This window comes from Salmo trutta, chromosome 4, assembly GCF_901001165.1.
Source record: "Salmo trutta chromosome 4, fSalTru1.1, whole genome shotgun sequence".
Classification (NCBI taxonomy): Eukaryota; Metazoa; Chordata; class Actinopteri; order Salmoniformes; family Salmonidae; genus Salmo; species Salmo trutta.
The window spans coordinates 68,821,912-68,836,588 of record NC_042960.1 but is presented as its reverse complement, the minus strand read 5'-3'; the positions used below and the strand labels follow the sequence as shown (position 1 = coordinate 68,836,588).

The 14,677-nt window shown below is 44.5% G+C and overlaps 1 protein-coding gene across 1 annotated transcript; it reads right to left on the bottom strand.

The window, feature by feature from the left end:
- Nucleotides 1-331: 331 nt before the first annotated feature.
- Nucleotides 332-10,222, bottom strand: LOC115191429 (tripartite motif-containing protein 16-like). Its single transcript, XM_029749281.1, has 6 exons — nucleotides 9,600-10,222; nucleotides 9,074-9,169; nucleotides 2,500-2,733; nucleotides 1,262-1,421; nucleotides 1,077-1,136; nucleotides 332-840 (listed from the first exon to the last, which is right to left on the bottom strand). The coding sequence occupies exons 1-6, from the start codon at nucleotides 10,194-10,196 to the stop codon at nucleotides 332-334; spliced, it is 1,656 nt and encodes a 551-aa protein (XP_029605141.1). The 5' UTR covers nucleotides 10,197-10,222.
- Nucleotides 10,223-14,677: the final 4,455 nt, after the last annotated feature.

Genomic DNA, 14,677 nt, shown 5'->3' with positions numbered 1-14,677 from the left:
CTTGTATCTATGTGGACCCTACTACAGTTTAACCAGCTCAGCTATAGACTACACCAGCATGACTAGTATCTATGTGGACCCTACTACAGTTTAACCAGCTCAGCTATAGACTACACCAGCATGACTAGTATCTATGTGGACCCTACTACAGTTTAACCAGCTCAGCTATAGACTACACCAGCATGACTAGTATCTATGTGAACCCTAATTCAGTTAAACCAGCTCAGCTATAGACTACACCCGCATGACTAGTATCTATGTGGACCCTACTACAGTTTAACCAGCTCAGCTATAGACTACACCAGCATGACTAGTATCTATGTGGACCCTACTACAGTTTAACCAGCTCAGCAGTACCATAGATTCTAAACCCAGGATAGAGGGGCTTAGTGAATGTGGTCTGGACTCTGTGGAGGAGGGTCATTGTGTCAGAGACACTGTAGAAGGACAGAGTACCTGCCTTGTGATCCAGGTACACTCCTACTCTGGAGGACTGAGGGCCTGATACTTTAGACTCAACATTATTGTGTTTGAAACAATAATCACATCTATAGCACTGTAAACTCCAAGACTTGTTATTGAATCCAAATCTATTATCTGTCTCTGTTCTGCTGATGTCTTTATATGAGACTGCTGTATCAACATAACCACTCCACTCCACCTCCCAGTAACAGCGTCCAGACAGACCCTCTCTACACAGAACCTGACAGTAGTTGGTGAATCTGTCTGGATGGTCAGGATATGGTTGGACTTGGTCTGTATTGGTCACCTTTCTGTTCCCTTTAGACAGAGAGAGGTGTGTGTGTGCTGTGTTTGGGTCCAGTGTGAGCTGACAGGAATCTGGGAGAAGAGCAGAGCAGAGACCAATGAGGGGAGTCAGAACAATAAGTTAAGTCAGATACTGTATCTACCCTGTCTTTGATTAGAGCACCGCAGAGATCAAATCAGAGAAATATGAGGAGTCAGATAGATACCCAGTCTTTGATTAGATCTACTATTGCTATATATTTCTAGAGGGATTGTTAGGAGTGTCAGTAAAAAGAGACTGTTAGTTACTTCACAATAAAGAGACTCACATTGTAACAACTGTTCTCTGGTCTTGGGCTCTGGAGGCAGTACAACATCCACTATATTCACTACAGACACACAAACACATTGACAGAGAGAGGGAATGTTATCATCATACCATATTCCACATGTATATGACTAGTAGGGAACTTTCAATGGTCTAAAGTTGATGTTCTTATTGTTTTCAACACACCTGTAGTGGAGATCTTGGTCCATTCTCCATTAAGGAAGTCTTCTAGTTTCTCTCTCAGTTCAGACACAGTCTTACTCACATCTCCAAAGTACTGAAGAGGACGGACAACGATGCTGGGTAAGTCTGAAGATACACTGATACTGGAGAGAGACTGATAACTCTGGAGAGAGAGAGAAAGAGAGAGAGAGAGAGAGAGAGAGAGAGATAGAGAGAGAGAGACAGAGGGACAGAGGGAGAGAGAGGGATGGACAGAGGGAGAGAGAGGGATGGACAGAGGGAGAGAGAGGGACGGACAGAGGGAGAGAGAGAGGGACGGACAGAGGGAGTGAGAGAGGGACGGACAGAGAGAGTGATAGAGGGACGGACAGAGAGAGAGGGACGGACGGACAGAGAGAGAGGGACAGACAGAGAGAGAGGGACAGAGAGAGAGAGGGACAGAGAAAGAGAGGGACGGACAGAGAGAGAGAGGGACGGACAGAGAGGGAGAGGGACGGACAGAGAGAGAGAGGGACGGACAGAGAGAGAGAGATGGACGGACAGAGAGAGAGAGAGGGGGACGGACAGAGAGAGAGAGAGAGGGATGGACAGAGAGAGAGAGAGAAAGAGAGAGGGACGGACAGAGAGAGGGACGGACGGACAGAGAGAGAGGAACAGAGAAAGAGAGAGAGGGACAGAGAGAGAGGGATGGACAGAGAGAGAGAGAGATGGACAGAGAGTAAGAGAGAGAGAGGGACGGACAGAGAGAGAGAGAGAGAGAGAGGGACGGACAGACAGAGAGAGAGAGAGAGAGAGGAACAGACAGAGAGAGAGAGAGACAGGGACGGACAGAGAGAGAGAGAGAGAGGGACGGACAGAGAGAGAGAGGGACGGACAGAGAGAGAGAGAGGGACGGACAGAGAGAGAGAGGGACAGACAGGGAGGGAGAGGGACGGACAGAGAGAGGGAGAGGGACGGACAGAGAGAGGGAGAGGGACAGACAGAGAGAGGGAGAGGGACGGACAGAGAGAGGGAGAGGGATGGACAGAGAGAGGGAGAGGGATGGACAGAGAGGGAGAGGGATGGACAGAGAGAGGGAGAGGGACGGACAGAGAGAGAGAGAGGGATGGACAGAGAGAGAGTGACGGACAGAGAGGGAGAGAGACAGGGACAGAGAGACAGACAGGACAACATAATGATTGAGATGAATAGTTTCACATTAAGTTAATTTCATATCACATGTAACAAGGCAGTTTAGTTACCTGGAGGAAATGGATGTGATCCTCTGTGTGTGAGAGCTGCTCCAGCTCAGTGCTTCTCTTCCTCAGCTCAGCTATCTCCTGCTTCAGTTGCTCCAGGAGTCCTTCAGCTTGACTCACTTGAGCCTTCTCTTGGGCTCTGATCAGCTCCTTCACCTCAGAGCTCCTTCTCTCAATGGAGCAGATCAGCTCAGTAAAGATCTGATCACTGTCCTCCACTGCTGCCTGTGCAGAGCGCTGTTAAGAGAGAAAGAGGAAGAGAGAGAGACAGTAGGTACAGTAGCCTCTGCACCTCATTGAGTCAGAACGCTGCCACCCTGCTCTCCAGGTCCACCAGGCCTTGTCCCCCCTCCTGGACAGGCAGGTACAGAACACCGCTTGGCCCTGCTCTACTCTCCTCCCTCCTGGTCCCCCCTCCAGTAGCCTGCCCCGTAGCAGAGCTAGACCCAGCCTCTGCCCTCTGAGTCCTAGTAGGCTGGACAATAGAACGAGTCAAAAACGGCCAAAGAACGTTGTCTGAGCTGGAACACTAGCGAGGCTATAGCAAATGAATTGAATCAAACCTTCACAGAGCCTCTTCTGACTGAAATGATCCTTAGATTCCATTTCCCCTAAATGGCACCAAAAAATGTCTACCTTTTTATTTGACCACTAAAACCTGTTCTTAGGACCAAACTGAAAAATAACAACTGGTGTTGAAAGTAAACATCCAAACCTCGATGGTGCCAAGTGTGTTTATGTCTGCATTACCAGGAAGTATGAAAAAACGGGCAACTTCTGAGTATTTCTGGTCTCGTGATCGATGACAGCAGAGGACGCTGCCCAACCTTATGTCATTAGAAAGAGGAGATTCTCCTGATTAAAATGGTGTCTGACATGAAAACATCTAAATATACACATTGTGAGATATTTAGTGAAATAAGCAGACATACCATAACTAAGCTGCTCAAACTTACATCATTAGAAATAATAGGTTATCCTGATTAAAATGGTTTAGAACTTCAAACCATTAAAATAAATACATCTATTAGAGATAATTGGAGAAATAGACATGTCCCTATTTCCCCAAAACAATGGCAGTCAAAGTTATAACAGCAGTCTTTTATTTAACCAGCTTACCATTTATCTACCACCATTTGACTTTGTGTTTAACATTTAGTGGTTTGTAATCTAGCGGTTAAGAACGTTGGGCAGTAACTGAAAGGTGACTGGTTCGAATCCCCGAGCCGACCAGGTGAATAATCTGTAAATAGCCTTTTTTAGGCAGATTTGGGCTCTTAACCCTAGTGGCTCTGGATAAGAGTGTCTGCTAAATGACTCACATGTAAACGTAAACTAGAACTCTGTGAAAGGGCAGCAGGTAGTCTAGTGGTTAGAGCGTAGAGGTGACAGGTAGCCTAGTGGTTAGAGTGTAGAGGTGGCAGGTAGTCTAGTGGTTAGAGCGCTGGGCCGGGCAGCAGGTAGTCTAGTGGTTAGAGCGTTTGGTTTGGCAGCAGGTAGTCTAGTGGTTAGAGCGTTGGGCCGGGCAGCAGGTAGCCTAGAGGTTAGAGTGTTTGGCCGGGCAGCAGGTAGTCTAGTGGTTAGAGTGTTTGGTTTGGCAGCAGGTAGTCTAGTGGTTAGAGCGTTGGGCCAGGCAGCAGGTAGTCTAGTGGTTAGAGCGTTTGGCTGGGCAGCAGGTAGTCTAGTGGTTAGAGGGTTTGGCAGGGCAGCAGGTAGTCTAGTGGTTAGAGGGTTTGGCAGGGCAGCAGGTAGTCTAGTGGTTAGAGCTTTAGGCCGGGCAGCAGGTAGTCTAGTGGTTAGAGGGTTTGGCAGGGCAGCAGGTAGTCTAGTGGTTAGAGTGTTTGGCCGGGCAGCAGGTAGCCTAGTGGTTAGAGCGTTTGGCCGGGCAGCAGGTAGCCTAGTGGTTAGAGCGTTTGGCCGGGCAGCAGGTAGCCTAGTGGTTAGAGCGTTTGGCCGGGCATCAGGTAGTCTAGTGGTTAGAGCGTTTGGCAGGGCAGCAGGTAGCCTAGTGGTTAGAGCGTTTGGCCGGGCAGCAGGTAGCCTAGTGGTTAGAACGTTTGGCCGGGCATCAGGTAGTCTACTGGTTAGAGCGTTTGGCCGGGCAGCAGGTAGCCTAGTGGTTAGAGCGTTTGGCCGGGCAGCAGGTAGTCTAGTGGTTAGAGCGTTTGGCCGAGCAGCAGGTAGCCTAGTGGTTAGAGCGTTTGGCCGGGCATCAGGTAGTCTACTGGTTAGAGCGTTTGGCCGGGCAGCAGGTAGCCTAGGGGTTAGAGCGCTGGGCCAGTAACCGAAAGGTTGCTGGGCCAGTAACCGAAAGGTCGATGGATCGAATCCCCAAGCTGACAAGGTACAAATCTGTCGTTCTGCCCCTGAACAAGGTAGTTAACACACTGTTCCCTGGTAGGCCATCATTGTAAATAAGAATTTGTTCTTAACCTCTATGGGAAAGGTGGGACGCTTGCGTCCCACTCTACTCAACGGCCAGTGGAATCCCGTGGCGCGATATTCAAAAACCTTAGAAATGCTATTACTTCAATTTCTCAAACATATGACTATTTCACAGCATTTTAAAGACAAGATTCTCGTTAATCTAACCACACTGTCCGATTTCAAAAAGGCTTTACAACGAAAGCAAAACATTAGATTATGTCAGCAGAGTACCCAGCCAGAAATAATCAGACACCCATTTTTCAAGCTAGCATATAATGTCACAAAAAACAAAACCACAGCTAAATTCAGCACTAACCTTTGATGATCTTCATCAGATGACAACCCTAGGACATTATGTTATACAATACATGCATGTTCTGTTCAATCAAGTTCATATTTATATCAAAAACCAGCTTTTTTACATTAGCATGTGATGTTCAGAACTTGCATTCCCACCGAAAACTTCCGGTGAATTTACTAAATTACTCACGATAAACGTTCACAAAAAACATAACAATTATTTTAAGAATTATAGATTCAGAACTTCTTTATGCAATCGCCATGTCCGATTTTAAAATAGCTTTTCGGTGAAAACACATTTTGCAATATTCTGAGTATATAGCCCGGCATCACAGGGCTAGCCATTTACACACCCACCAAGTTTAGCCCTCACCAAATTCAGATTTACTATAAGAAAAATGGTCTTACCTTTGATGTCTTCATCAGAATGCACTCCCAGGACTTCTACTTCAATAACAAATGTTGGTTTGGTTCAAAATAATCCATCGTTATATCCAAATACCGGCGTTTTGTTTGTGCGTTCAAAACACTATCCAAAGGGTAAAGAACGGTCACGCTCCCGACGCATATCGTGACAAAAAAATTCTAAATATTCCATTACCGTACTTCGAAGCATGTCAACCGCTGTTTAAAGTCAATTTTTATGCCACTTTACTCGTAAAATAGCGATAATATTCCGACCGGGAGTGTTTGTTTTCGTTCAATGACTGAAATGGACTCTTCACGGTCACGAGCGCTCGAGCATCATTCCTCTCAGAAGGCCACTTCAAAATGAGCTACTGCTCAACCAGAGACAGCAGCATCATAATTCAACGTTTTGCCGCCTTCTGAGAGCCTATGGGAGCATCAGAAAGTGTCACGTTACCGCACAGATCCTTTGTTTTGGAAAGAGATGTCAAAGAAGGCCAAAAATGGTCAGACAGGCTACTTCCTGAACAGAATCTTCTCAGGTTTTTGCCTGCCATATGAGTTCTGTTATACTCACAGACACCATTCAAACAGTTTTAGAAACTTTGGAGTGTTGTCTATCCAAAGCTAATAATTATATGCATATTCTATTTACTGGGCAGGAGTAGTAACCAGATTAAATCGCGTACGTTTTTTATCCGGCCGTGAAAATACTGCCCCCTAGCCCCAACAGGTTTTAAGGGGGTTTTACTTTGGCAGATAATGTCACCCATTTAAATATATACATTTTTATATAATTAACTAAATGTATGATGTTTTGGGTTTATGTCAGTTTCATTATGCTATAAATGGTTATTTTATGGCTGTCAGTGATAAAATGAACTATAACACTTTATGTTTTGTAATTCTGAGTAATAACTACTTTAGTAAGGATATCCACTGTATTCAGTACTGCTGACAATACTAAAAAATTCCAATAGATGGAAGCATAAGACAATTCAGATTAGTTTAGGTCAAGTACAAGTATCCAACTCAACAAGCACCTCCAAAAGCTTGTTCTGTCAAACAAACACTTGTCTACTTAAAGAGACACCCAGCCGAGAGCCACGAAACGAAAACCGATAAACAGTGGAAACTAATAAATAAACCCTCAACAACTAGAAAATACATTTGGAAAATACGCAAAAAGAATAGTAGCCCTCCTCAGGAACCACAAAACCCTCACACAACACCTTCTTCTTCTATGAAATAATGGCGGTCCTCAAACCAACGTTAAAGGTGCATGGTGCCACCTACTGTGCTGGAGTGTGTTCAATCACGGTTTACACCATTTCTAAATCCTCCTACCTAACTCAGTACTTCTGAGAAATTAAAAAAGAGTTCTACTAACTTCTAATAGACCATCCCCCATCCCCCAAATCCCTTCCAAACCCCCCAACCCCATCCAACCTCAATAACCCTACACTTCAATCTTTCCCTCTCTTCAACATACTTACAACAATATAACAACACATGCTCCACCGTTTCATTGACAATACCCTCCAGACACAAACCATTCACATGCTGCCAACCAGATGTAAGACCAGTTCAATGTACAATGTCCTAAACACAATCGATTAAACACCACCTCTTCCTTCCTAATCTGACCTATGAACCTTGGTCCACCGACCTTTAGAGGACATATAAATGCCGTCCCTTGTGCTCAGAGTCCCCATCTCTTCTGCCACACATCTATCAAAATGTCTCTGATCTTACATTTGTCCTCACCTCTACCCAGTGGAACGTTAATATATATTATATCTTGTAGTAAAGCTCTTTTAGATAACTGGTCTACAATTTCATTCCCTTCCACACCTGAATGTGCTGGGACCCAGCAGAATCTCACTACTACACCCATTCTCTCATTTCTCCATAATAACATTGATACCTACAACTGTCCAACCAAAACCACTGCCTTGTCTACTAGTATATTCCCAACAGTAATCTAGAACAGTAGCAGTGGGATGCTCAACCTCACAGCCTTGCAACCCAATAAGCTAATGACAATTTATTACGCCGTAAACCCAAAGGCATCTCACCTGCCTCCACTAGTAAGACACATACAGATGTTGATTTAAATGCACCAATACATATCCTTAAAGCTATAAACTGGATTTTGTCCAGTTTAAGTCTTTGCCACTGTTCCATAAACTATACACCCGTAATCAATTGTTGTCCTGATCAGAGCTCTATAAATATCCATCAACGATTGTCTGTCAGCACCCCATTCATAACCAGAGACCCACACAACCAACTACCACGAAAGTGATGGAATGAGAGAGAGAGACATCGTTACAACACTGTACATAGACATAATATAACGTTTCTTCTTCTTTGGAGTTTAACGGCGGTAGGCATCCAATATGTTGTATTACTGCCCCCAACTGGACAATAATATAAATCAATTTTACTTTGTGATACAAAATGGGAAAAGGAACATTTCATATTTCTTCATATAAAAAAACACCCTTCCAACTAACCCTACACTCATTAAAAACCCACTACCCCATTCCACTACTTTGACCCTATCTGCTCCTGCACCATGCCAACTAATCCTACACTCATTAAAAACCCACTACCCCATTCCACTAATTTGACCCTATCTGCTCCTGCACCATGCCAACTAACCCTACACTCATTAAAAACCCACTACCCCATTCCACTACTTTGACCCTATCTGCTCCTGCACCATTCCAACTAACCCTACACTCATTAAAAACCCACTACCCCATTCCACTACTTTGACCCTATCTGCTCCTGCACCATGCCAACGACCTGGGAGGACGGGACACCACCACTCAACACACCCTGTAACTATTCTTTTGAAAATAAATGTGTGTAATGTTTACTGTTCATTCATGATTGTTTATTATCTACTTCACTTGCTTTGGCATAGTAAAGATATGTTTCCCATGTCAATGAAGATCTTTGAATTGAATTGAATTGAGAGAGAGCTCCATGTTAATGTATAGGGGACATAAGTCAGTCCTGGTTACTCATGGTTATGTGATGAGGTAGCCCCGCCTGCGACTTCTAAATCAGTGTCGGCCCAATAGGGAATATTCTCTTGGTGTAATGGTCAAGATGTTGGTTTATCCCACGGTAGACCTGGGTTCATATCCCGTCAGTTACATTAAGCAGTCAATTCTCTGAAAGGGGTCCAGACAGCCTGTTCCCAACAGTGGAGTCAGTGGGATTGGATAAGGACCACTCTCTCTGATTGGAGGAGACAGGTAAAATGGTGTGTCTCCTCTGGTCAACAATACTCACCTTGAGAGACTCCACAGCCAGTTCTCAACAGTGGGGTCAGTGGGATTGGAGAGGGGCCCCTCTATTTCTCTCTCTCTCTCTGACTGGAGGAGAGAAGTGAAATGGTGTGTCTCCTCTGGGCAACAATACTCACCTTGAAAGACTCCACAGCCTGTTGGAGCTCCTTCAGCTCCTTCTCTCTCTCCTGGAATCTCTGCTGGACCTTCTGCTGACTCATCCCCAGCTGCCTCTGTGGAGAATCACTCTTCAATGAGCTATCAAGCTTTAATTGTCCAGTAGATCAATAGTATAGTCATGTGACATAGGGCCCATAGAGAGGAAGGTCTACAATCCTGAGGAAGACCCTTTACAATATTATATTATGTTGCTATGTGAATGATTATAGTTTTATGGTAGGACTACATGTATCAAGGGGTTGAGGCTGAACTTTGGACTCATAAAAGGCCATTCAGAATGATAATAGTGTTTTACTTTAGAAAATGGTGATACATTTGGAGATTCTGGGTTAACATATCTATATACTCAAGGTTTGTGTCCATATTTGTTCTGCTGTGGATCCATTTCATTTGAATGATCTCATCTTCAAACAGCCTTAGTTCCTACTGTATCTTTAATTCTTTGTTTATCAGACAGTCACCAACAAGTTCTTCTGGTCTTACCTGTTTCTCAGTCCTCTCTGCTGCAGCTGACACTGTATCGTGGCCTTTATGTTCATCCATCACACACAGCAGACAGATATACTGCTGATTGGTACGACAGTAAACCTCCAGCAGTTTGTCATGATTAGAGCAGATCTTCTCCTGTAGTTGTGCGGTGGCTTTGACCAGCTTGTGCTTCTTGAAACCAGGACATTCATAGTGAGGTTGGAGGTGAGTCTCACAGTAAGAGGCCAGACACACCAGACAGGACATGAGGGCTTTCTGCTTTCTGGTCCCAGTGCAGAAATCACACACCACATCTCCAGGTCCAGCATAGCACAGAGCAGGAGGGGGAGCAGCCTGGAGTCCTGTCTTCTTCAGTTTCTCCACCACCTCAGCCAACATGTTATTTTTCCTCACATTAGGCCTTGGAGTGAAGGTCTCTCTGCACTGAGGACAGCTATAGACACCTTTCAGAACATCCTGATCCCAGCAGTCCTCAATACAGCTCCTACAGTAACTGTGTCCACAGTGGATGGTGACCGGCTCTTTCAGTAGATCCAGACAGACAGAACAACAGAACTGGTCCTGGTCCAGCAGAACTCCCTGCTGAGCCATTTGGACGGTTGTTCACTCTCACACAGACAGACGAGACAGAGACTCAGATCAGTTGCGTTTCCACAGAAGAGAGTTTGTGAAGGGTAGGGACTTCCTGGTTCTGCCAGAGGGCTAGGGATAGAGGGAGGGAAGGAGGGAGTGAGAGAGGGAGGAGTTAGATTAAGGGAGGGAGAGAGAGAATACTGCAGGCAAAGTTGAGAAGGAGACAAATATTTTAGTTCCTAGGTTAGGACCCTTAATATGGAATAAATTAAATAGACTGGTTAGAATATATAAAGGGTAACAGTTTCTATGAAGTAAATATCTATAATGCTTTTAATGAATGTTGTAATGTCTTAAACTGATATGCTGTGATACTAACTATGAGTCCATAATAACTCATACGTGGTTGTAAAACTGTACAATGTGTTATAGATAATTAGCTACAATGGGGGGAGGGGGGACTTGAAATGGATTCAATGTACTGTAGGTGAAATGAATACTGGATGTATTGACTGATCATTGAGAATGATGGAACACTTTACATTACAGTGTGTTTATTGGTGTGTAATTGTTCCTGTTAGTACAGTGGTGTAACAAGTACTGTGATGCCTCATTCTTCCACTGTACTAGCAGCAGTAACCCTAACCAGTAATAAGGCTACTGGAATGGAAAGTGGTACAGGAAATATAAAGTAAGGATTTATACATGTCATCTATGATATACTGTATGTAATGATATGTCTCTGTCTTCTAGATGGTGTTCTATACTGTATGTAATGATATGTCTTCTAGATGGTGTTCTATACTGTATGTAATGATATGTCTCTGTCTTCTAGATGGTGTTCTATACTGTATGTAATGATATGTCTCTGTCTTCTAGATGGTGTTCTATACGGTATGTAATGATATGTCTTCTAGATGGTGTTATATACTGTATGTAATGATATGTCTCTGTCTTCTAGATGGTGTTCTATACTGTATGAATTCTGAGGATTTAAATGAATCTATTAGAATCTATGTTGTTAATAAAGTTGTTAAAGTTGTTATTGTTTCACTTAAACGTTTCATTTTGGGACCAAAAGGTGATCAAACATATTCTTTCTGTCTAGAAAACAAACAACAAACGTTGTCAATGTTTCTGTCTTTTTCAGCTGTTGTTCTACACTTCAACGTGCTCCACTTTTCTGTTGATCGTTGAAGAAACAATGTTATTCAATGTAACAGAGTGATCTATCACAGTGTCAGACTGTTACGTAGACATTAATCATGGTTCCTTTCCATGTCAATGTAACAGAGTGATCTATCACAGTGTCAGACTGTTACATAGATATTAATCATGGTTCCTTTCCATGTCAATATGGATTTGTAATAACACTGTGTTATAATAGTGCTTTGATCAAGAAGCTGCTGGGAAATGCGTCAGCAATTCATATCATTGAAGGGAATTAATCTGCTTGGAAACACGTCAGCAATTCATATCATTGAAGGGAATTAATCTGTCGTCCTGAACCTTCTTTTACCACTTCACTATCTGAAGTCATTTAAACTTTATCTGGGCTTGATTGAACTTGGCTGGTACAATGGAACAAACTCCATTGTGTCCTCCTCCCAGAGTGCTAAGAGCCTTGGCGTGACCCTGGACAACACCCTGTCGTCTCCCGTCTGGATTACTGCAACTCGCTGTTGGCGGGGCTCCCTGTCTGTGCCATTAAACCCCTACAACTCATCCAGAACGCCGCAGCCCGTCTGGTGTTCAACCTTCCCAAGTTCTCTCACGTCACCCCGCTCCTCCGCACACTCCACTGGCTTCCAGTTGAAGCTCGCATCTGCTACAAGACCATGGTGCTTGCCTACGGAGCTGTGAGGGGAACGGCACCTCTGTACCTTCAGGCTCTGATCAGTCCCTACACCCAAAGAAGGGCACTGCGTTCATCCACCTCTGGCCTGCTGGCCCCCCTACCTCTGCGGAAGCACAGTCCCCGCTCAGCCCAGTCAAAACTGTTCGCTGCTCTGGCACCCCAATGGTGGAACAAGCTCCCTCACGACGCCAGGACAGCAGAGTCAATCACCACCTTCCGTAGACACCTGAAACCCCACCTCTTTAAGGAATACCTGGGATAGGATAAAGTAATCCTTCTAACCCCCCCCCCCCCCAAAAAAAAAGATTTAGATGCACTATTGTAAAGTGGTTGTTCCACTGGATATCATAAGGTGAATGCACCAATCTGTAAGTCGCTCTGGATAAGAGCGTCTGCTAAATGACGTAAATGTAAATGTAAATAGAACAATGCTAAAAGTTCAAAACCCTGACCACCTGACACTGCAGGCAGGCAAAAGCAAACGCTCATTGTATTTGAAAGATTTCAAATAGTATTTGAACCCAGGTCAGGAGTGGATGATGTTGGTGTGTTGGTACTGAATATACCAGAGATGGAGACAGGACAGACTGGAACAGAACCAGTGAGACCCAGACCAAGACTCAACCACTAGAGACCTCTAGACCCATGTGGCTCACCTGTAAGGAGACCAAGACCAGTTTAAATGTGTCTCACCTGTAAGTAGACCAAGACCAGTTTAAATGTGTCTCACCTGTAATGAGGCCAAGACCAGTTTAAATGTCTCACCTGTAATGAGACCAAGACCAGTTTAAATGTGACTCACCTGTAATGAGACCAAGACCAGTTTAAATGTGTCTCACCTGTAATGAGACCAAGACCAGTTTAAATGTGTCTCACCTGTAAGGAGACCAAGACCAGTTTAAATGTGTCTCACCTGTAAGGAGACCAAGACCAGTTTAAATGTGTCTCACCTGTAAGGAGACCAAGACCAGTTTAAATGTGTCTCACCTGTAAGGAGACCAAGACCAGTTTAAATGTGTCTCACCTGTAATGAGACCAAGACCAGTTTAAATGTGTCTCACCTGTAAGGAGACCAAGACCAGTTTAAATGTGTCTCACCTGTAAGGAGACCAAGACCAGTTTAAATGTGTCTCACCTGTAAGGAGACCAAGACCAGTTTAAATGTGTCTCACCTGTAAGGAGACCAAGACCAGTTTAAATGTGTCCAACTGTGGAGGAGAGTACAGACCTCACCAGTACCCAACATATAGAAAACAGTGTTACAACTGTGGAGGAGAGTACAGACCTCACCAGTACCCAGCATATAGAAAACAGTGTTACAACTGTGGCATGAAGAACCACTTCTCACTCAAATGCAGGCAGCGGAGACAACAAAATACAGTACACTGTGTCAACTAGGACCAGGACAACAGCGGTGACAACGAGTACAGTGAGGGTTCCTTGGGTGACCTCTTTGTGGGAACAGTCACACTTACAGGACCAGAGGAGGACTGGACTGCTACCTACAAAACTAATGTAACTTACATTGTGTTTAAACGTGACCCTGGATCACAGGTCAACATCATTCCAGAGACTGAATTGTTACAGTTACAGGTAAAACCAGTGGGGGACACAAAACTAAGGAGAAGACTGAAATATTACAGTGATGAAGCGATTGTCACGTCAGGGACATGAACGTCGGTGCTGGAGGTAGATGATACATCTCACAAGGTTCAGTTTGTCGTAGAAAAGGGAGAAAAAACAGCCATTATTGGGTTAAAGTCATGTAACTTACTGGGTCTAGTGAAACGGGTTCATATGGTGAAATGACTCATGTTGAGGATGCAGATGCTGATGTTTTTCAGGGAAGATGGGAAGCTGCAGCACAACATGGAGTTAGAACAGCCAGATAGACCAGTGATCCATGTACCTGGAAAGGTCCCATTATCACTAAGAGACCAGCTACAAGCAGAGATACTGTAGACCAGTGATCCATGTACCTAGAAAGGTCTCATTATCACTAAGAGACAAGCTAAAAGCAGAGATACTGTAGACCAGTGATCCATGTACCTAGAAAGGTCTCATTATCACTAAGAGACCAGCTAAAAGCAGAGATACTGTAGACCAGTGATCCATGTACCTAGAAAGGTCTCATTATCACTAAGAGACCAGCTAAAAGCAGAGATACTGTAGACCAATGATCCATGTACTTAGAAAGGTCTCATTATCACTAAGAGACCAGCTAAAAGCAGAGATACTGTAGACCAGTGATCCATGTACCTAGAAAGGTCTCATTATCACTAAGAGACCAGCTAAAAGCAGAGATACTGTAGACCAGTGATCCATGTACCTAGAAAGGTCTCATTATCACTAAGAGACCAGCTAAAAGCAGAGATACTGTAGACCAGTGATCCATGTACCTAGAAAGGTCTCATTATCACTAAGAGACCAGCTAACCGCAGGACTCTCCAGAGGGTGGTGGGTTCAGCCCAACGAATCACCGGGGCCACACTACCTCCCCTCCAGGACATCTACACCACCCGGTGTCACAGGAAGGTCAAGAAGATCATCAAGGAGCTCAGCCCCCCGAGCCACGGCCTGTTCACCCCGCTACCATCTACAAGATAATCAATGACCTCAGCCACCCGAGCCACGGCCTGTT